At 37.9% G+C, this 23,263-nt stretch overlaps 2 protein-coding genes across 5 annotated transcripts in view; one reads left to right on the top strand and one right to left on the bottom strand.

Moving 5' to 3' along the window:
* Positions 1–23,263, top strand: part of LOC150021192 (ceruloplasmin) — a 76,398-nt gene that overhangs the window by 41,385 nt on the left and 11,750 nt on the right. The window contains exons 10-19 of one of the 2 annotated variants that reach the window (XM_090275715.1): positions 4,324–4,474; positions 5,762–5,974; positions 6,969–7,176; positions 8,474–8,616; positions 9,782–9,910; positions 14,797–14,903; positions 16,491–16,707; positions 17,108–17,247; positions 18,544–18,706; positions 22,407–22,940. In XM_090275715.1, coding sequence (XP_090131841.1) covers positions 4,324–4,474; positions 5,762–5,974; positions 6,969–7,176; positions 8,474–8,616; positions 9,782–9,910; positions 14,797–14,903; positions 16,491–16,707; positions 17,108–17,247; positions 18,544–18,706; positions 22,407–22,423 — 1,488 coding nt within the window. In that variant the 3' untranslated portion in view covers positions 22,424–22,940. Of the gene's footprint in view, positions 1–4,323; positions 4,475–5,761; positions 5,975–6,968; positions 7,177–8,473; positions 8,617–9,781; positions 9,911–14,796; positions 14,904–16,490; positions 16,708–17,107; positions 17,248–18,543; positions 18,707–22,406; positions 22,941–23,263 lie in introns of those variants that run through there. The other variant, XM_090275710.1, reaches the window with a different exon arrangement.
* HPS3 (HPS3 biogenesis of lysosomal organelles complex 2 subunit 1) overlaps positions 18,992–23,263 on the bottom strand; it is a 45,320-nt gene continuing 41,048 nt past the window's right edge. For all 3 annotated transcript variants that reach the window (XM_090275721.1, XM_090275725.1, XM_090275726.1), the window contains exon 18: positions 18,992–19,838. The gene's annotated coding sequence lies outside the window, so the exon portion shown is untranslated. The remainder of the gene's footprint in view (positions 19,839–23,263) is intronic.

Raw genomic sequence — 23,263 nt, 5'->3', positions numbered from 1 at the left:
ATACTGCCTTCAAGTACATGTATGGTTTTATTTTTCACATTTAAATCTCCATTCCATTTAGAATTTATTCTGGTGTACAGTTGAGGAATAAATCAAATTTATCTTTTTCTATGTGACTGTCCAGTTATCTCAATAGCATTTATTAAAGTCTTTTTCCCATTGATTTAAATGTTGCCTTTATCAGATACTAAAAATATCATACACAAGTTTATTTCTTGATTTTCTACTCTAATCCATTCATCTCTATATATTCATGCACTAAATATCATATTACTTTAATTATAGTCTTTATACTGTATTTAATGACTAGTAGCCATACATCATTGCACTTTTAAAAAATTTTTTATATATTTATTTTTAGAGAGAGGGGAAGGGAGGGAGAAAGAGAGGGAGAGAAACATCATTTGGTTGCCTCTCTTACACATCCCATCCAGCGACCAAACTCTCAACCCAGGCATGTGTCCTGACTCTAACCGAACCAGTGACCTTTCACCTTGTGGGATGACACCCAACCAACTGAACCATGCTGGTGAGGGCTGTAGTTTTTTTTCATCACTTTAATGACTATTTTTGCTTACTTATTCTTTCTCATGAATCTTATAAAAACTTATCTGGCTCCAAGAAAAAAAGGGGAAAAGGAAAAAGCCTAACTGAAGGGGGAGGGTGTAAGAGAGATAAATGATAATGGAAAAAAAAATACAAAAAAAAAAAAAAAAATCCTAACAGTGTTTGGCTGGGACTGTTTCAAATGTACAAATTACAAAGAACAGACATTATTACAAAGTTAAGTTACCCTACAAAGGAACATATGTTTTTCCCTTTGTTCAAGTCTACTTTTGTGTTTTTCAAGAGTATTTTATTTTATAGTTTCCCTTATTTAGGTTTTGAGTACTTTTTGTTAAGTTTATACATATTTTTTTATCTGGCTATTGTACATGACAATGTCATCACTTAAAGATTTTAAACATGTAACTGAAAAATAATGGTTTTCTACCTCTTGATTCCATTCTTTGATTTTATGCTTGCCTTGGGAAGAACTAAAAGGAGACTAATGTTTATTGACTCTGTCCTGGCACTTTTATATATATCATTTCATCTGGCCTTCACAGCAATCCAAGAGGCTAAGCATAGCTATCTCCACTTTTTTGGAGAGGAGAAACTCAGTGAGTTGAGATTCATATTTCACTATCTTCATTTTGCAAATGAAGGCCTCACAACAAAAGAAGGTCCACAAGCAACATTAGAAGTCCTCATCCTGGCTCTCTTACTTACTAGCCATGAGGCTTCAAATTGGATCCAATATTCAGAATAATGTAAAATAGTGCCTTGTTAAGTATCTGATCTTATTGAGAACATCTCTATTATCTTACCACTAAGTATTACATTGACTATTCATTGGTATTTTAAAATTCTAGTTCTGGTTTACTGCAAATGTTTTTCTATTTAAAATCACTTGAGGTGCTCAGAAAACATCCTCTGCAAGGCATAGAATTTATTGGTAAATAAGACATGTCAGTTTCCTGTTCTAATAGGGTTTATATTGTATTGTGTGGTGTAGCAATTGTATTGTGTGGTGTAGCAGAGAGGAAGTGGGATTGGTGTGAGGGTGTGGGAAGGAGAGGAAATAAGCAAACACAAAAAATGGAAATAGATAACTTCAGAAAGTAATACGTGTTTTGAAAAACAAGATAAGGTAAACAGAAATCCTAGTTTAGGTAAGGTGGAGGTAATATTTGGGGTGAGATCTGAATTTCAAGGAAGCAGCCTTGCAAAAATCTAGAGGAAAAGCAGTGGGAACAGCTAGTGCCAGAATGTCAAATTTCATAAGATTTATTTTTAGATTTCCTTGAAATTATTTTAAAAATCAATAAAATGAAAAAGATCTATAAAACATATTTATTTTACCCTTTGGCCTATAACTGTGACCAACTGTATTAAGGATTTCCTAATGTTGAATTATCCATGTACTTCTGTGAAAAAGCATTACTTGAGCATGGTGTTTTTTTCAATATATTTCTGTGTTGACTTTGATAATGTTTTATATAGAATTTCTCATCTAAACTATAAGGTATTATAATTATACTATCTGCATTAAATAAATTGGGAAGATTCTCGTTTTCAATATTTTGAAACAGTTTAATTAAGAGTTCATCTGCTACTTAGAAATTTGAAAGAAATTGTCTGTAAAATTATTTTGACTTTGTTACTTTTAAGAAGTAGTTAGTTATTTTATTTGTGTTTTAATCACTGTTTTTATTTCACCCATGGGTATTGATTGGTCTATTCAGATACCACCTTCTAAGTCAACTGATCACATTTATTGCATATGGTGGTCTTACTTTATTTCTCCCTCGTACATCTGTTTACATTCCTTTCTCATTCCTAATGTGGAATATTTGGAATCTCTCAAAATTTTTAAAATCAGACTTGATAGAGTTTTCTATATTTTATTAGTCTTTTCAAAAAATACATTTTCAGGTTTAGCTATTTTTGTGTTCTAATTTATTAATTTCTACTTTGTCTTTATTAATTTTTCTTCTTTTATAATTTTATTTTCCTAAAGTATTTAGAGATTCACATTTATTTTTATTTGGTTTGGCTCACAATAAAAAGATATTTCAGACTCTAAGTTTATATGTTTAGTTGTATTCCATATTTTATGGAAATTATTTAATACATGTGCGGTAATTCATTTTTGTTTCCTCTTTGATCTAAGAGTTATTTGGATCAGATATGATTTTTTTAAGTATTTTTACTTTTTGTCTTTTTATTAGTATTTTTAGTTTTGTTGCATTATGATCAGAAAATGTGACCTGTAAACTTTTCACTTAAGTTTTCTTTGTAGATTAGAATATAAAGTGATTGTAGCAGTTGGAAACCATGTTGAAAACCTCACACATCTGAAAATGTCTTTTTTAATTAATTAATTAATTTATTTATTTATTTTTAGAGAAAGGGGAAGGGAGGGAGAAAGGAAGCGAACTATCGAGTGTGGGAGAAACATTGGCTGCCTCTTGCACACTCCCAACTGGGGATCTGGCCTGGAACGCAGGCATGTGCCCTGACTGGGAAAGAATTGAACTAGTGATGTTTTGGTTCACAGGCTGGTGCTCAATCCACTCAGCCACACCAGCCAGGGCTGAAAATGTCTTTTTGTTGCTCTTTGCTTGGTACAAAGTTTTCATAATTTTCCCCTCAAAAACATATATGCTACTCCATCTTCCTCTGACATTTATTGTAGTAGAGAAGTTCAATGATTTCCACTGTTATTATTATGCTTCCCCTTTTATAATTTCTTTTTAGAATCATTGTTATCTGTATATTTTTCATTTTTGAATCTTTCTTCTGACTTATGGGAGCTTTCCTAAGGTCATCTCCATTATCAATTCAGTTTTCTGCAGGATCTAACCTTTAGGTCCCTGCTTTAGTTGGATTTTAAACATTTGCTATTTTTTTTGTAAAGAGAGTGAGGAACATGGATTTGTTGGTCTACTTATTTATGCCTTCATTGGTTGATTTCTGTGTGTGCCCTGACCAGGATGGAACCCACAACCTGAACATATTAGATGACATTCTAACCCGCCGAGCTACCCCATCAGGGCTGATAATTATGTTTTTGATCTGAGAACAATCTCAGGAAAACAAGATGCAATAATCTCTGAAGTTTTTTTCTTCTTTGAGGCAGTAACTTGTTCTTAGAGGCTCATATGCTTAGATTCCTTAGATTGACTGCTTTCTTCTGGAGTATGAATCAACTGAAGTATCACTTCATAGACCAGATAGCATTTCTGCTTCCTTATTTTTCACCAAGGATGGGGTAAGGGGAACAAGAATGTTTGTTCAGATGCCTCCAGGTTGTGTGAATTCCTGTTACAATTCACCTGGCAGGTTATTACTTTCCTTAAGATGATCCCTCCCTCTAATGGCTTCCTCCTGCTCTGTTTTATAGGATTATTCAGGTTTGTATTAATGTGGATGGCATGTTCCCTGATTTCTAGCAAAGACACATTTGCCCCCACCCCCATTTTAATAGTTGTTTTTGGTGGGTTCAATTAGTATTGCAGAACTGGCAGGATGGTAGGGAGAGGAGAGTCAGAACTCTTAGGCGCAGCATGAGGTTTAGAGTGTCATGTTCAACCAAAAATCCACTACACAGAGAATAATGAAAACTCTGGTGGTCAAATTGATTATTCCATGAGCCCCAATTTACAAAGAAGAATAGAAACTTCTGTTCTTATTCTTCGCAAATAGTGTTGTATACATGGAAGGGTTTCCGCTTTACTCATCCTGTCTTCACCTCATTGTTCTTGTTTTGATTTATAGAAAGATGTAGACAAGGAGTTCTATTTGTTCCCCACTGTGTTTGATGAGAATGAGAGTTTACTCTTGGACGATAATATTAAAACGTTTACAACTGCACCTGATCAGGTGAACAAGGAAGATGAAGACTTTCAGGAATCTAATAAGATGCATTGTAAGTACTACCTCAGCCACCAATATACCAAGTTATTTATTTCAGTGCTACACATAGAATGCTTTTGATTATACCAAAATTCTAATAGCTTTGCCCATTGTTCAATAAATGATTAAATGCAATGAGGGTAATATCATTGATTATTTAATGTATTGGTCAATTACTCCTCATTTCACTTAATTCAGGATAAAACATACAGAATGTCGATTAGATGCATAGTCCTTAAAATGTGATCAACATTACCTAGGGCTTGTCAGAAATGCAAATTCTTGGGCCCCCAACCCTGACTTACAAAATCAGAAAATTTGGGTATGGTGCCAGCAATCTGTTTAACAAACCCTTCGGGTGATTCTGATATATGCTCAAGTTTGAGAACTGCTGAATTAGATGAATTTCTCATCTGTGGCTTAATAATGACAAGTTCATTTTATTACTTAATATGAAGAAAGATATGGTCTCTCTTCTCAATAAACTTCAACACTCCTCACCTTTGACTACACAATAGAATCAACTGGGAGCTTTTTAAAATGATTATAAGTATTTTTAAAACGCTTAGGACAAACTTCAGAGGTTTTCATTTAATTGAAACCTGGCATCAGATTTATTTTTACCTCAGTGTAATTCTAAAATGCAGTCAGGGTTCAGAAACAGCTCATTGTTAAAAAATAAATAAATAAAAGCCCACACCACTAATGGCCATGTGAAAATTGTCAGAAGAAGAAAAAATGTAAAGTGTTACAGATTATTTTTAGTTGGATCAATACTAATTGCATTACTCACAACGTTTAAAATATCCCTTTTGATTTTGCATTTTTACATTTTGGAGGAGTCAAAGATATTATCTATTGAAAACAGTAGTGAAAGAAAGTTCCTGCAAATACTCTGTCCTGTTTATTCAATATGAATCAGAAAATTTTCCATCTAGAACAACAAACCCATTCTCAGTCTTTTCCGTGCCCAGGAAAAGCTGTTATTACTCATATTTGGGTGTCCACAATATGAACTTTGACAGTACTGAGAAGGGGCTAGTTGAGAAGAACAGTGAGATTTCCAGAACACAGAACTTCTTGAACCCTGCATTCAGCTCTGCTCACTTGGCCCGGGGCTGCTCTGGGGAGTACAGCATAGAGTTGCAAAGACACTCCTGACACATAAAAGAGTAGAGAGCCCTGAATGCGTGTTTTAAAAACTAAATAAACAAAGTTGGCTTTGGAAAGTCTAGGAAGTTGTCATGTAATAGAACATAAGGTAAACTACTTTCAAAATGTTATTTTTCATCTTCTACAGCCGTGAATGGATTTATGTACGGGAATCAGCCTGGTCTCAATATGTGCAAAGGAGATTTGGTCACATGGTACTTATTCAGTGCCGGAAATGAGGCCGATGTACATGGGATTTACTTTTCAGGAAACACATATTTGTCAAGAGAAGAAAGAAGGGACACAGCAAACCTCTTCCCTCAAACAAGTCTCACACTCACCATGCAGCCTGATACTGAAGGTGCATTTTTTAAAAGACAAATTTGTGTTGGATCAGTTCCTGATGTTTTGGTTTAAAATCCTGTGTTGGGTGATAAATTCATCCCTTCCCCATGCCTCCTCTCAAGTACCCTTCCTTCCCTTGGAAGAGCAAGCCTGGGCCACTACCAACTATATGCCAGACAGGTCCATTTCCTGTTTTTCAGCAGGAAGGAGGGAGTGACAAGGGTAGACTGGGATTTCTTGCATTTCCACAAAGCAGAATCCTTAAGATATTCTCCTCTTATATTATGGTCCCTTTAAAGATAGCTGGCAAATCAGACTAGAAAGGGGATGACTCCATAAAGGCTTTGTATCTAAACTTATCATTTTTCTGTAGCCTAGATGTAGTGTTCGCTTGTCAATTGTTTTTAATTTAATGTCTAATACTAGAATCATAGCCATGAAAATTCAGAGATTCCTACAGGTCTAGCTCTGAAGGAGTAAAACAAACTGAAGTAAAAAAAAAAAAGTGAAAAAATGTTAACTTACTTCAGATTTTTATTTGGTTCATTATGTGCCACTGAAATGTAAGACAAGTCCAGAGTCACCTTTTCCTTCATTCTTTAAACAAGTGTAAATACAACAGTAAACAAGAGATAAAGTATCTGCTCTCATGCAGCTGATAAGTACTATGAAGAAAAACAGGGCAGGAAAAAAAGGGTCTGATGGCTGATGGGAGGAGTTGGGTAAAGATTCTCTAAGGAGGTTTGAATAAAATGAGTGCCAAGAGCCTGTGGATATTTTGGAAAGAAATGTTCCAGGCAGAGGAAACAGCAATGCAAAGGCCCCGAGGCAGGCACACACTTAACCTGTGGCTGGAGCAGAGAGAGTGGTACACCATGTGATCAGAGGTGTGGGAAGTCAGCTCATTGACCCAGGCCACAGCAGGACTTTGGTGTTGATTCTGAATGAGGGGAGGAGCCACAGAAGGTGATGAGCAAAGGAGTGACATGCTTTTTTATTTACCTTTCAAGGAACTTTTGATGTTGAGTGCCTCACAACTGATCACTACATCGGTGGTATGAAGCAAAAATACACCGTGAACCAATGCAGGCAGCTGCCTACGAATCCAAACCTGTACCTGGGACAGAGGACCTACTACATTGCCGCGGTGGAGGTGGAATGGGATTACTCCCCAAGTAGGGAATGGGAAAAGGAGCTGCATCATTTACAACAGCAAAAGTAATTCTTTAGACTCTGATTCCCAGTTTTTTAGTTTCTCTTTCAGAAAAGAAAGAGTTATGTTAAATTGCAGTAAAACAACAGTTTTGTTAAACTATACCAACAAAATCCTTAGGAATCCTTCTCATTAATTTTAGCTTTTCCCAATTTTCTTATGAAAAAATTTCCATTTACCACATGTGGTTCTTCATAGTCACTTATCTATTGGGCTGTCTTCTAACGTTCATGTGCCCTTACATTGTCATTGATTTTCCAATTTATACCAAAATTAATGCCTCAATTCAGAGCTGAAATATTATTTTCCTTACCAACTATTTGCTGTTTATCTTATCTTTTCTCCAAAGATTTTGTTATTTGTCTAGTAATCAGTTATTTTACATTCTTAAAACAATTATATATAAAAGAAAACTAAATTCTTGAAGGCAATATAGCAGATATGCTCTCTGCCCTCCAAGAGCTTACAGGAAAATATGATTCAAAACCACCAGTAACGAGTATATTATAGAAATGAAAAAATGAGTTCAGTACGAACAGATGTAAGTTAAGGGTTGTGGTTGGAGCTTCAGAAGCATTTGTTTAGAGCAGCATCCCCTTTACATGTGGTTAACCCTTTGGTGTCATTCCAAGCACTTTCCCTCTGTCATCTCCCACATCATGCACCAGCCCTGTGTGGACATGGTTTGAGAGATCGGATGGGCATGTGTTCAGATCTGGGGCACACAACATTTCTGGCAACCTGTAGCTAAGCTATGAATGGTTAGGTGGCTAATTTGCGATGGGTAAAGAAGTAAATGTTTATTTCAGTGATTGGGTTAAAACAGTCAAAAGGCTACAGAAGCCATTAGGAGTCAATAAAAACTTTAGGTAAAGGAAAGAGCTAGAAAAACATTGCTATTTCAGTTCCTATAGACCAGAGACCTTGTAGTATCCAGGGAACACTTCCTTGGTGAAATCAGGACCCATAACATTTTAGAGATACAAGTAAATCTTAGAAAGGACCTCCTTTAATGCCTCATTTTAGGGGAGAAGAAACCGAGGCTCTGAAGGGCAATGACTAGCTGGAGGTCACATTAGTGGCAGAGTCAGGGCCAGGACGCAGGTGGCTCCACCTCTGGCTTGGTGCACTGTCTACTTCATGTGTCTATTTTTAAAGTCTTACAGGAGGGGGAGAGTGATATTAAAAACTAGCATAATTACTTAAGTAAAAACTGCATGTTTATTCAAGATTTAAAATTTAAAACTCAATTTCCACTTTCATTAAGACAAGCACTAACCTTAGTTGTGTGTTTCTTTAAAGTGTTTCGAATAATGCATTCTTAGATAAGCAAGAATTTTACATAGGCTCAAAATACAAGAAAGTTGTGTATCGGCAATACACTGACAGCACGTTCCGAGTTCCAGTGGAGAGAAAAGCTGAAGAAGAACATCTGGGAATTTTAGGTACTCAAACAGCTCCGGTTCCTCAGGTGTGGGTTAGTGAGGTGCTGCCATGTGCAGCGACGGTCCATGTCTAGGGGGCTAATGTTCTCAGTTCATGTAACCAAGTTATTGAAATAAAAATAGGAGAGTTCTTCTAGTTACCAGATGGGATGCTGCCCAATTAATGAATCACCTAATAAAGTCAATTAGATCTTCCAAAGATAAAAATAAAAATTATTCAATAAAAATGAGAAGCCTATGATTATAGCATAATAAAATATTATTTCTTGGTATCACAAACAATGTATTATTCCAGATACTAATGATATTGCATATATTTGGTGTTTATCAAACTGATGCTTATAGTTTGGGAGAAATTCCTAGAAATTACTTTCTAATGAAATTCGTAACCAAATTCTTCATTATTCTCCCATCTCCCCCACATCAAATCACAGCAATTTACTTTTAAAATTAACATGTAAATGCTTAACCCCAAGAAAAAAAAATGTACATATAGATAAGGAAATAAGGGGGAGGGGAGTATTATTGTGCACAAGACAGGGAAAAAAGTTGCCTTCAATTTTTCAGGAATTGTTTTAAGACAAATGTCTAAGAACTTGACCAACACTGGTCTTGGGAATTTCCTTGAAAACCATAGAGTGCAGGGCACACCAGTCCCAACCCTGCGGTGTTTACACTTTCCTGGAGCTTGGTTATCCTCAGCCCAAAGAGAAAATAGAAATTCTCCCGGACAGGAGACAAGCTAAGATTGGCTGTAGAATAGAAATGGGAGGGGTAGCCTCACTCACCCTTTCAAATGCAGGACTGCCTGCATTTACTAATTCACACTCAGGAAATTCTGGAAGTCAAATGCTGAGATCAGGAGTCCTGGCCAGGGATGGGTCACAGCTGACTCACTATGATTAGGCCATGATGCTCTCAGGCCCAAACCGCCACAGGACTCAAGATGAGAGGCACTGTCTGCACAGGCTGTGATTACTACAGTTTTTATCCTAAATCCCCTGGATACGTATAAATCCAAGAGTAATACAGCATGATGCCACAGAGGGTAAAACAGACTTTGGCCTTAACGCTAAGCAAGTTATCTGATCTGTGCTTTTATTCCTGAGTTAGAACTTCCAATCTGATAGGCATATAAGCCACTCTTCCTTTTCACTCTTGCCAGGTCCACAACTTCATGCGGATGTTGGAGACAAAGTTAATATTATCTTTAAAAACATGGCCACAAGGCCCTACTCAATACATGCCCATGGGGTGAAAACGGAAAGTTCTACAGTTACTCCAACTTTACCAGGTACTCATGGGGGAGGTGCCATAGATTTTACAGCTCTTCCACAAATGACTTATCAGAAAGGTATTCCTTCTAGAAGAATGTGTCTTGAGAAAGTGAAGAAGGAGGTGTTCAAGACGGGACCCAGGGAGGTATGTCTGCATCTGTGTGTGACTACCTGCACCTACCAAAAAATGCACAGCCCTGAAAGGAAAATCTAATGTACTAGACATCTGTAGATATTCATGTTTGAGTCAGCAGAGGTGATCTCTCCATGCAGCTGGAACACATCCAGGTAGCATTTACTACCCTGAATGTAGCTGTGTGTTTCCATGACTGTATCTGAAGACATGATCCTAAGGACAGAGGCTGCTGCTTAAAATTTTAAATCTCCAGTCTCTAATCCATTATCTGGTTGTACTAAGAACTTAATAAATGTTTAACAGAATAAAAGCTGAAATGTTTCAATACTGGAGTATATCTTCTCTCATAAATAAAAACAGTATTTTTCATCTATTAGTTGTAAATTAGCTGCTGGGAAGGGCCCATTTCTCAGTAATTTAGTAGTTCCCACATACAGTGTGGGGGGGGGAGTAAGTTTACAGTTGTTTGTATGAAAAATAATACGGTGATTAGTGAGTAATAATACAAGAATAAACTTTCACATACTCACAACTGTAAACCTATGTTTGCCACACCCAGTATATCAAGTAAGAAAAAATAAAATACTTTATAAGGTTGCTCTTGTCAATTTAGGGGCATAAAAATGAAAAGCCCTGCCCTCATGATTCTCATTCTTCCTAAGGAGATAAACAATAACTAAATAAAATACTAAGTTGTAAACAGTGCTGTGAAAACCGTGAAGGCATATGGGAGAGAATAACTAACAATGGTACTATGGTAAGTAGGGTGGTCACAAGGGCCTCTTTGAGGAGGTGCCACTGGTGATGACAAGTAATGAGCCACTTTGTTGGGAAAGGTTGTTTGGGAAGAGCATCCTAGGTTCCAAGATGGGAGGAGACTTGGTGTGTCTGAGGAACAGCAAAGAGGCCAGAGGGGAGAGCACAGCAGACAGGAGAGACCAAAGAGATGAGATGCAGAAAGGGCAGGGGATGCAGAAGGAGGGAGGGGAATCTCAGAGGCCCTGGTTAGGACCTTGGATTTTATTCTAAAAACCCATATGAGGGTTTGAGCTGGAGACTGTTGATTCTATGAACACTTTTTTAAAGGACTGTTGTGGCTGGTATGTGAATAAGTGACTGTAGGGGACCGGGGCAGGATCAAGAATCAGTTACGGGCTATTGCAATAATCTGGGTTAAAAAAAAAATGAGATTTAGGCCAGTTTAGAAACAGCTGATGTGGTGAGTTGTCATATTCTGGTTCTATTTTAAAGATAGTGCTAGAAGGACCTGCTGAAAGACTGGACATTAGGGAATGTGAAGGAAGGAGGAGGATTCAAGACAGCTCCAAGGTTTGGGGCATTGAGCACTTGGGACAGAGCAGGTTGGGATGGGGAATGGAGAAGGAAATGTCATGATCTGGCTTATGAAAATAAAGAGTATAGATGAAGAGAGAAAAATTCAGGAGCTAAATCTATGCTTTATTCTCAGTGAAATGTTCTGGTTATAAAAAGGGCGAGGACATGGGGGCAGGTAAATGGAGGGCTTGAAGAAAAAGAAGAAAGTCTACCAAATCCCTTGAGACTGTCCCTCATGTCTTATAATAAAGGTTTGTCAGACTCTGGCGAATTAAAGTCTGACAGCATAAATAAGTAATGGTGAGGTCTGCATAGAATGTAGACATGAGTGGCCATGGCTGAAAGTCAAGGTCCTGTCAGCAGCTGTACCGGAAGCCCTGAGGTGACCAGAAGCAGAGGTCAGGCTGGAGAAGAGACCAGCACAAACAGAAGAGGGTGAAGGCCTTCACAACAGAGGGTGAAGCAATTGGCTATCTTCAAAGTCTCAAGGTCCAGGGTATGATCCTGTATGTGACAGGGTTGTGACAAAACAGTGTATGGTATGACAGACAGAATGGGACAAACCAGAGAAGTCAGTGTCCCATCAGGTCAAGGTCTAATGGCTCTTCACCAGGTATTGTGAAATCAATGAGGATTAACAGTAAGGAAGGGGATAAGGAAGGTTACAGTGAAGCTGAGGGAATTGCACAGCATAGTCTAGATACATAGACACAGAGAAGACTATGGTGAAGGTGCCAGCACTCTGGGGAAAATCACTTGACAGTTGATAAGGAAAAAAGTATATTAGAAAAATGTACTTCAGGTGAAGAAGAGCTTTATTTCAAGTCTCTTCAAATTGTGATATTGGAATTGCCATTGTTACCTAACAATGTTTGAGTTTGCTGCCCTTCAAGTCCAGAGAAGCCAAAGTCGGAGGCAACAGGTTTTTGCATAGAAAAGCAGATAGATTCATCAGGCAGCCAAAAGGAATACAGGTCAGGCTCAGATCAGTCTCTCTTAGACAAAGGCTTGGAGTAAATTTAAACAATGGGATTAAGAAGGAGCTATACATATCATTTAATTCTAATTTAAGGGCTTGGGTTGGATGACCTTGGAACTGAGTTATATGAGGTAAGGAATAGGAAGGGTAAGAGGAGGTATAAAGAAATTCCAGAGACTTCTGGCCAAGATGGAGGCGTAGGCAGACATGTTGTGTCTCCCTCCACAACTAAAAAGAAATACATACAACTACCTCAAAACTAGAAACCACCAAAAGTTCCAGAAAATCAAACTGCATGGAAGACCAGCAAACAAAGATATAAAGAAGAAATACTCATCCAGACAGGTAGGAGGGGCGGAGAGGACTTGGTGTGGTGGTGGCAGCAGTGGCGGCAGTGGCAGGCCAGCAGAAAGCACAGTCACACATTTTAAAAAGTCAGGAGGGACAGACACCTGGGGAGCATTCCAAGCTCTTCACTGGACCTAGCAGCACACTGTCCCAGCACCGGTGAAAATCAAGCCTCATTGCTTCTGACTATGACCAGTGGGGGTTGGGATGGAGGCAGAAACTGCTGGTCTCAGCAGAGTCCACTTGTTTAAAGGGCCCCAACGGTCCTAGAATGTCCGCAGACCCACCCACTCTGGGAACGACGGCCAGGGCAGCAGCTAGAAGGGTGCTAATCCGGTGTGGAAGTGGGAGAGGTGCCTGGAAAAGGGGCGAGTGCCAGGAAGGTGGCATTGCTCCCTCTTGGACCCCTCCCCCACATACAGTGCCACAATGTGATGAAATAGGTTGCCCTGTACTGAGAATCCCTAAGGATCCTCCCCTTTCAACGTAACAGGAATGGCAGCTCTACCTGGGATGTGGAGGCAAACAATCACAGGAGCCTTTCAGAATGAGGAGACAGAGAAGTATGGCCTCAAAAAGGAAACAGATCAAGATTCCAGTGGGAGAATTAGGTGACGAGGAGATAGCCAACCTAACAGATGAGGAGATAGACAACCTAACAGACGCAGAATTCAAAACATTGGTGATAAAGATGCTAATGGCTTGACAGATATGCTTGAGTACGGCAGACACATAAGAGAAGTGAAGGCTATGCTAAGTGAAACAAAGGAAAATCCACACAAAACCAATGGTGAAGGGAAGGAAACTGGGGTTCAAATCAATGATTTGGAACATAAGGAAGAAAAAAAACAGTCAACCAGTGCAGAATGAGGAAGCAAGAATTGAAAAAAATGAGGAAAACTTCCCAAATTTTGTGAAAGAGATGGACATACAGGTCCGGGAAGCATGGAGGGTCCCAGGTGAGCTGGACCCAGAGGGCACCACACCAGGATGCATCATGACTGAGATGCCAAAGGTGAAAGATAAAGAGAGATTCCTGGGGGCAGCAAGAGAGAGGCGGAGAGTTGCCTACAGGGGGTGGGTGGTGGGTGGGGCTGCCTATAAGGCTACCAGCTGATTTCTCAGAGGACACTTTGAAGGCAGGAAGGGACTGGCAAGCAGTATTCAGTGTGATGAAAGGCAACCTGCAACCAGGATTATTCTATCCCGCAAAGCTATCATTTGGAATGGAAGGGCAGATGAAGTGCTTCCCCGACAAGGTGAAGCTAAAGGAGTTCATCATCACCAAGCCGTTATTATATGAAATGTCAAAGGGACTTACTTAAGGAAAAGAAGATCAAAACTATGGACACTAAAATGACAACAAACTCACAACTATCAACAACTGAATCTAAAAAATAAAAACAAAATCCAACTAAGCAAACCAGAACAGGAACAGAATCATAGGTATGGGGATCATTTGGAGGGTTATGAGCTGTGAGGGGGGAGGGGGAGAAATGGGAAAATGGTGCAGGGACTAAGCATAATCAGTTGGTACAAAGTAGACAGGGGAAAGTTAAGAATAATATAGGAAAGGGTGAAGCCAAAGAACTTATATGCACGACCCATGGACATGAACTAAGGGGGGTGGGAAGCTGTAGGGAAGGGGGGTACTGGGAAGAGGGGAGCAAAGAGGAAAAATATTGGAACTACTGTAACAACATAATCAATAAAATATACTCTAAAAAAAATAAAAGAAAAAGAAATTCCAAGTGGGCAAGGTTTGGTTGAGTGAGATCTAGGCGCCCTGCTGTTATCCCCTAAAGGCCAAAAATCTGGGAGGGGAAAACTATTAGGGTCTGGTTTCGGTGTTGGGGACCGATTTCACCACCTCCTGGCCTTTGTGGTAGTGCAAGTGTGCTAAGTCTAGTTAATTCATAACTGACAAAGAAGACAGAAAAGTGTATCTTACAGTTTGTCTTAAAACTAAATTTCTGAAAACAATTTTGTGTACCACTATTTTTTAAATCTAATTTCTTTCACATTTCCAGTTTTGGGAAATATGTATATATATATATATATACTTCCCAAATATAACCAGATGCATTAACACTTGATTGATTTAGGTGAAACTCACACTTACATATGGAAAATCCCAGAAAGATCTGGAGCTGGAAGCGAGGATTCTGCTTGCATTCCATGGACCTACTATTCAACTGTGGATCAAGTTAAGGTAAACTTTAAATCATATGTTCTGTGAAAAGTCCCAACAGACACACAATGGAAGGAAGATGAGGTTATAGTTTTCCTGCGGCCCAATTCCTGTGGTAATTCCCAGGAAAGTAAGCTGCTCTGTAATTCACTTTGGCTTTCTTCCTTTCTTTTCTTTCTTTCTTTCTTTTTCTTCCTTTCTTTTCTTTCTTTCTTTCTTTTTCTTCCTTTCTTTTCTTTCTTTCTTTCTTTCTTTCTTTCTTTCTTTCTTTCTTTCTTTCTTTCTTTCTTTCTTTCTTTCTTTTCTTTCTCTCTCTCTCTTCCTTTCTTTGTCTGTTTTTAAGGATACAACTCTTATCACTGCTCATTATGGGTAACAGACTTAAATATTAATCAATACAGTACTTTTATTTTCTTTTCATATCAAAATACATTAAACACAAAGAAGTGAGTGACTTGATTTCAGAGCTCTATTATTATTTTTAAAAAATGCTGATCTCACCAGTCAATCACACCACAACTAATGCTACTGCTTAAATATTTCAAAGCCAACAAAACACTCAACAATGACAAGTCGGAACAGGTCCCAGGTCTAGTTCAAATCTTTCTCCTGAGTTCCAGATTTATGTAACACCTGTCAAATGAACATCTCTACCAGAATGTCTCACAGGCGCTGGAAACTCAGCAACTCTAAAATGGAAATTGAGATCTTCCTTCACCTCCTCCTGTATTTCCTGTTGTAACAAACAGCACCATAAGCATCCAATCTACCCAGTTGTCCAAGCTAGAGTCCTAGATACAAAGTACCTAATGCTCCCCCTTCGCTCACCCAGGGAATTCGCCCACCTACATAGCATTTGGTCCATTCCTCCTCTCCATCTCCATAGATCTGGCCCTTGTAATCTGCCTCAACTACTACAGTGGCCTCCTACTCTCCAGTCTCTCCCCGCTCCATGCCTTCTTTCACTCCAACACCAGGATGACTGGTCTAAAATGCAAATATGCTGCCATTCCATCTCTAATTTTTCAATGGCTACCTATGTCCCACAAGACAACATTTAAAATTCCTGAACATGATACAACTCAAAAGATCCTTCAAGAACTAATTTGCCACTACTAATGCACAGCCAAACCAAACTATTCATAGATTTAAGTCATTTGTGGTCTTCCTCGTCTGTGTGCATTAGCACTGCACATACACTCATCACAGCAAGTGGTTCTTTTATTTCCCCTATCTTCCTTATTAGACTGAGTTCCTAGAGGGTAGGGACTTTCTATGATTCATCTTTGGATTTTCAGGGACTGGCATAGTGCTTGGCTAATGGAATAGGCAAATCAACACTATTACTTTGGGGTTCTCCTAAATTGCTGCTCATTAGCTGAGCCAATATTTGGCCTCTGCACCCACACAACCTACCTGCAACTTACCATTGTTCCAATTTAACAGTTTCAGGTGGAAATTTACTGATCAGACAGCACCACCTTGGGCAAAGCTTACTACCTACTAAATCAGTCCTTCCAAAATTCCTGAGGTCATGGGCAGTAAGGTCCCAGTTCTCTGAAATCTTGACATGTATCACAAGGATGACTGAATTCTGCTTGTTTTCAGGATCTCTATAGTGGCTTAATTGGCCCACTGATTGTTTGTCGGAAGCACTACATGAAAGTATACAATCCCAAAAAGAAACTGGAATTTTCCCTTCTGTTTTTAGTATTTGATGAGAATGAATCTTGGTACTTAGATGACAACATCAAAACATACTCTGATCACCCTGAGAAAGTAAACAAAGATGATGATGAATTCATAGAAAGCAATAAAATGCATGGTATGATACATTATTCTAAAACCTTTTTTCCCCTTTTCTACTTTCAAATAAAATTCCTCTAGAGACTATTCATTTGCTTCATTTTATAATGGACCACATCTGCCTCAGTTTGTGAGGTAGAAATTCTGTCCAAAGTAAAAAGGGGACTATATTCAAAATTATCTATTAGCTTTTCTCCCAGTTCCAAAGTCTCAATCCCTTTGAAATAAGACTAAGTGACTAGAAAAGCAGTGACATTGTTGACCTTCAAGTATCCATTTCCCTCATCTGTCATTAAGTAACTTCTATTACCTTGAAACAGATCTGATTCATTAATCTGAATCTAATCATATTTTCTGTGCAATATCTATTGGTTTAAAATGTACTGAAAGGTAATATAAAAATGATGTGCTTTCCTCAGCTATTAATGGAAGAATGTTTGGGAACTTGCAAGGCCTCAGAATGCATGTGGGAGATGAAGTCAACTGGTATCTGATGGGAATGGGCAATGAAATAGACCTGCACTCAGTGCATTTCCATGGCCACAGCTTCCGATACAAGGTAAGAGCCATTCATGGTCATTATTCTTGCTCTATATGAAAATGTTTTAGTACAAATGAAGACAATATTTCCACAGAGAGACTAATGAAAAATGGAAGTTTCAAGACATAACTGCTTTCTTTGTTTAAACTTTTAAAAAATTGTATTTATTTTTAGAGAGGGGAAGAGAAGGAGAGAGAGAGAAACATTGATCAGTTGGTTGCCTCTCACACATGCCCTGACTAGGGACCAGAGCTGCAATCCAGGCATGTGCCCAACCAAATGAGTCATACTGGCGAGGGCAAGAGATAACTGTTTTATAAGAGTGTGGCACACAGCAGCCTCAATTGCTATTACTAACCTTTATTACACCTGGGGCTTCCTCTGGGATTTGCTGTTTTTGCTGGATTTTCATTGAGTTCTGCTCACATATTCTTGCACAAGGCTTTTGGACAGAAGCATTAGCAGAGAGGGTAGGGATGTTCACATAATGATGGATCAGAGTAGAGACAAGATTCTACTATAACAGTTGCTTGCTCTAAATTCTGGATCTTAAATGGCCTGCAGTGAACAAGATAATTAGTGTGGTATCAAGTGACTGGTACCTACATCTCAATCCTGCTACTTCTCACCAAGTACTGATTTCAGCAGGAGTCAACTGCACTTTTGGAAATGGATTTTATTTACCTTTGAGTTAATGTAGAAAATTCAGAAACAACCAAAAAGCTCACTGCAGAAAAGGCCATTTTACTATCTGTGTTTTGGTTTACATAGATATTTTATTCAAAGTAGACTTTCAATTCTATCCCTAACAGAAATACTGCCAAGTACTTTGTGTCTGGTCAAGACTTTACCTGAACTGCCTTGGGTTTTGGCTTTTCCATTGGTCCTTTTCTGCTCCTCTCATTCCCCTGCCTGCCCTAAAGTTTCACAGACAAGCTAATCTAGGGTAAGTGCAGCACATAGATTAGGGCTGACATGGGGCCACAGCTCAGTTCCCTTGTGTAGCACAAGTGCTCTGATAAGAAAGCAAACCAGCGTCGAAGTGTAAGAGTTAACAGGCAGTCCTGGCCACTTCCATCACGTTTCTGCTTCACACTCACCTGATGGCCCATAGTGCCAAGGTTTCATCAAGACTTCAAGGAACATCTATCTCACTGTTTGTATTAAATATAGAAATATACAGGGAGCTCCTTTTTCTTTTTTTTTTAACATCCATTTTTCTAATATCTTGAGCAGGCCAATGAAAAATTATTTGAATGAATTCTTACATGTAATAAACATTATATAAATGTTCTTGTCATTTTTCTAATTAAGCACAGGGGCATTTATAGTTCTGATGTCTTTGACATTTTCCCTGGGACATACCAAACCCTAGAAATGTTTCCAACAACACTTGGAACCTGGTTACTCCATTGCCATGTGACTGACCACATTCATGCTGGAATGGAAACTACTTACACCGTTCTACCAAATAAAGGTAAATATCAAGTTAAGTGATTCTAAAAGTGAGACATCAGAAATATAATTAAGATGCACTATTTTGCCTAAATACTTCCCCCAGTATGAAGTATTTGTGAATTTGCTGTTCTTTCTTCCTTTTCTACCTCTGAACATAATTTATTTTTCCTTACTGCTAAATGGCATGGGATACTGCTTATCCAAGTTCTGAAAACAGCACCAATCCTCTATAATCTAGTACAAATTGACACTAATTTGATGCAGTGTAATTATACTTAAAATGGATATGAGAGCATTTTTTAAATAAACAAACAAACCATGGCTTACAGACACATTTAATTTTTCTTAAAAGAAAACATTAACTTTTTTTCTAAGTAGTACCTGGTACACAACACTCCCCCCTACCCCCCAAATTAATATAATTTCAAATATGCAATCAGGCAGAACAGCATCTTTCTTGATTTTGGAGGGAGGGGATGTATTTCCGATTGTTGTTTGTGAAAGACTATCTTAGTTCATTTGGGCTGCTATAACAAAAAACAAAACTGGGTAGCTTATAAAGAACAGAAATTTATTTTCATATTTCTGGAGGCTCTTAGGGTGCCAGCATGGTAGAGTGAGGCCCTTTCACAGACTTGTTGCATCTGCACCCGGAGAAGGATTAAGTTAACTCTCTGGAGTCTCATTAAAAAGGGGACAAATCCCACTCATGAGGGCTCCACCCTCATGACCTAATCGCTTCCCAAAGGCCCACCTCCTAACATTAGGTTTTCAACTTATAAAAAATTTTTTTGATGAAGGAGGGAAGGTGGGGTGACATGAACATTCAGACCATAGCAAAGATCCAGGAAAAAAATGGAATATATATTCTCCGCTCTCCCCACCCCAGCAGCAACACTCCCTCCCAAGTGGTGAGCACATGCAGACACACGCATGTGTGTGCATGCACGCACAGAATAAGACACAAGAAAACAAAGAGCCCTTTTGTGGATAAACACTAACACAATGTTTTGTATGAAGAGTGAAATTCCTGCTTTGTGGTTGCAGCTTTGCTCTTTCCTGGGCCTTCTGAGTTCAGAATTGCTGGAGCTGGCAATGGCAAATCCAACAGGGGGAAATTAGGTAGAGAAAACAACTCCTTGTGTTTCCTCCTAAAAATACATATAAAGGGAACATATAAATGGAAGAAAATACAGAAATACATATATATTTCAAAAATTGAAAATCACTGCAAGATCAACCATTAGTGCAAATGAAAAATTTTAATTTATCCTAGTTCTTACATAGATACCTTGTACCATGAAAAACTACTTCCATTAAAACCCTTTATCGCTTTTCCACCTAACTAATCCTTGTGACTTTCCCACTTTATCACATCCAATATTCTTTCAGATAATGAATCTATTTTAGAGTTACTTATTTTATACTGTTAAACATATTTTTATATTTGCACAGAATCAATCAAGATAAATTAGATAGTAACAAATAATTTCAAGATATCAATGGCTTAACATGATATGTTTATTTCTTACTGAAGTTATGTGTTCAATGGGGTCAGTAGGGGGCTCTGTTTATCATGGTCACTCATGAGTCCCTGCTGCCCAAGACTCCTCTCGACATGTGTTTCTAGGATCACAGAAGTCATAATGGTGTCTGCTCAAATGCATATTATGTTTGCTCTATACTTTTTTTCCTAAATAAATTTTGCAGATTTTTAAGTTAAAAAAAACAAAACAAAAACAAAAAATCCCTTTATTGCAAAGAGTGGTACTAAGAGCACCAGATCGCTTGAGACTCAAACAGGCACATAAACTGCTGGGTTTAATGCCAGAAACTGATGAGGAGGGTGAAAAGTCAAAAATGAAAAAGAATACTTTATTTAGTCTTTAAAGAACATTCACACACATTTACCACACTAAAGAATGGTCTCACTGAGAAAAATAACCAGCGAGGGAACACTGAGCTAGGAATTTCATGCATGCAAATGGCGAATTTCATGCATGCAATGGCCTGCATGCAGAGGATGCTGCTCAGGCTAATCCTGCACACAGATAAGAAGATTCCTCTGCATGAGCCAAGAGAAGAGGGAGAGAACTGCTTGGTTAAGAAAGGGGAGATGGTTTTAAAAGCCACAGAGAACATTGTAGAACAAACAGAAAATGGGAAGGAGAAACACACATTGGGAAAAAAAAGTTTGAAGAGAAATTTGGCATTTACAAAGAGGAAGATATTATATGGGACTCAAAGAAGCAGTAATGATTAAAAAGGACAGTTTATACAGAGAAAAACAAGGAGCCACATTTATCAGGCTGAATTATCTTTAATAAAAGTTTAATAAAGCATATGGGCAAGTCTACATTAATTCTGAATCTTAGAAAACTTTCTTCCTACTACAATGCAGACAAGAGACCTGGAGGTTAGAGTGAAATCTTTCAATATTACACAGCAGGAGACACACAATTTCCTCCCTGCGCCCTACGCCCCCCAAAATTAGAAAAAAATTAGAAAGAAGTTGTGGATATCCTGTCATACTTAATGTAATGCTTCATTTCCCTTACCAGAGGAAGCATAATGAAGACCTCCTGTGACAATTAAAAAAGGGTACTTTTTTAATACTGCCATTCTTATGACAGTCAGTTAACCTTTTGGAGCAATCTGTTGGAAAAAGGCCTGTTTAGTTTTAAGTTTCTTATAGGCAGAGAATGTATATTCTGTATTTCTACTAAGTACCCAAATCCAATCGAATATTCTGCCTGGTATATATCTAAAGACATATTAATTCAATAAGAAAGGAATTTTAAAACTTTTTTGGACATAAGGTCAGATTTATAGAAAAGTTACAAGCGCAATACAAAAACAAAAACAAAAACAAAATCCCATATACCTTTCACCCAGATTCCCCAGGTGTTAATATTTTGCACAGACACATTTGCTTTTTCATTCTCTCTCCTCTCACCCTCTGTCTCTCCACACATACTATATACATATTGAAAATATATTCATGTTTCCTAAAAACAAGGATATTCTTATACATAAACATACCACACCTATCAAAATCAGGAAATTAAAAATGATCCAATACCACAGACCCTTTTCAAGCGCCTCCCCTTCCCCCCAAATTGTTCTAATCATGATCTTCATAGAAAAAGAAAATCCTGCTAGTGCACTGTGGCCAGCTGGCACTTCCTCTCAGTCACCCCTAGTCTGGAATAGTTCCTTTGGTCTTTCTTTGTCTTACACATCTTTAACATTTTTTAAAAATGTCTTTCAATTTGGGTTTGTCTAATGTTTCCTCATGATTAGATTCAGATTATTCATTTTGTGGCAAGACTCTTCACAGAAGTGATATTGTTTTACTCAATACACACATTAAGAAGCACAAGATGTTGATTTGTTTCCTTACTGGTTAACTTTGAGTATTTCATTAAGGAGCTGTCTGCCAGGTTTCTCCAATGTAAAATTACCCATTTTCCCTTTATAATGAATAAGGATCTTGGGGGGGGGGGGTGTTAATTTTCCTTTAAACAAAGCAGTACTGGAATGAAACATGTGTTTTTAAACATACAATAAGCAGAAAAATACAAATGAATCAAGAATAATTCAATAAAATTAGAATATATTTTAAAATTAGAACTGATTTAAAGCATCATGTACTAATTTATTAAATCATATAGTATATTCTATTTTTAATAATGGTCTTAAAATTTCTTTTTCTATAGAGACCAAGTCTGGCTGAAAGAAATAAATTGGTAATAAGTGAAAAAACAAAACCCAGTTCATTAAAATGTATGTGAAAGTGTTGAATAGAATGGTAATACTTTGGAATGGCTATAAGCATTAAAAAAACACTGAAAACATATATTCTGTGCATTTACGAGGAAACTGTGTTACACTGTTTCACATGAAAAGATCAACAGACTATTAAACATTGCTGACTCTAATATATGAGGTAATATAATTGATTCATGTGGACTATTCATATGACCATCATTGGGGCTTTGGAAAACTGTATTTAAAAGAAAAATCTATGACCACATATTGTGCTGGATGGTCCTCAAAGAATCAGTATTAAGATTCAATGAAATGTTTCCAACTGTTGGATTCCCCATCAATCCCTCTAATGTGCTGCTGACATCATTCCCAACGAACCAGTGGGCATAGGGGAATTGGAAGTAAAAATAAAAATAATGAAATAAAAGTTAAATTAAAAATCAAAATAAAATAAATGTTTAAAATAAAATTAAAAAATTCCAGATCTGAGGGTTTTTTTTTTGTTTTGTTTTTTTAATCCTTACCAGAGGATATGTTTATTGATATTAGAGAGAGAGGAGGGAGGGAGGGAGGGAGAGAGAAAGAGAGAAACATAGATGTGCGAGAGAAGCACTGATTGGTTGTCAGTTGCCTCTGATACATACCCCAACTGGGGATCAAACCCGTAACCTATGTATGTGCCCTGACCCAGGAGGGAACCCGCAATTTTTTGGTGTATAGGACAACGCTCCAACCAACTGAGCCACTCAACCAGGATCCAAATCTGAGTTTTATGAACCATTTTAAAAATGGTCAAAAGAATATG

The sequence above is a fragment of the Furipterus horrens genome, unplaced genomic scaffold (genome assembly GCF_987537825.1).
Source record: "Furipterus horrens unplaced genomic scaffold, mFurHor1.1.pri manual_scaffold_1, whole genome shotgun sequence".
Taxonomy (NCBI): Eukaryota; Metazoa; Chordata; class Mammalia; order Chiroptera; family Furipteridae; genus Furipterus; species Furipterus horrens.
The sequence above is the reverse complement of the archived record's forward strand: the minus strand, read 5'-3'. Positions and strand labels throughout refer to the sequence as shown.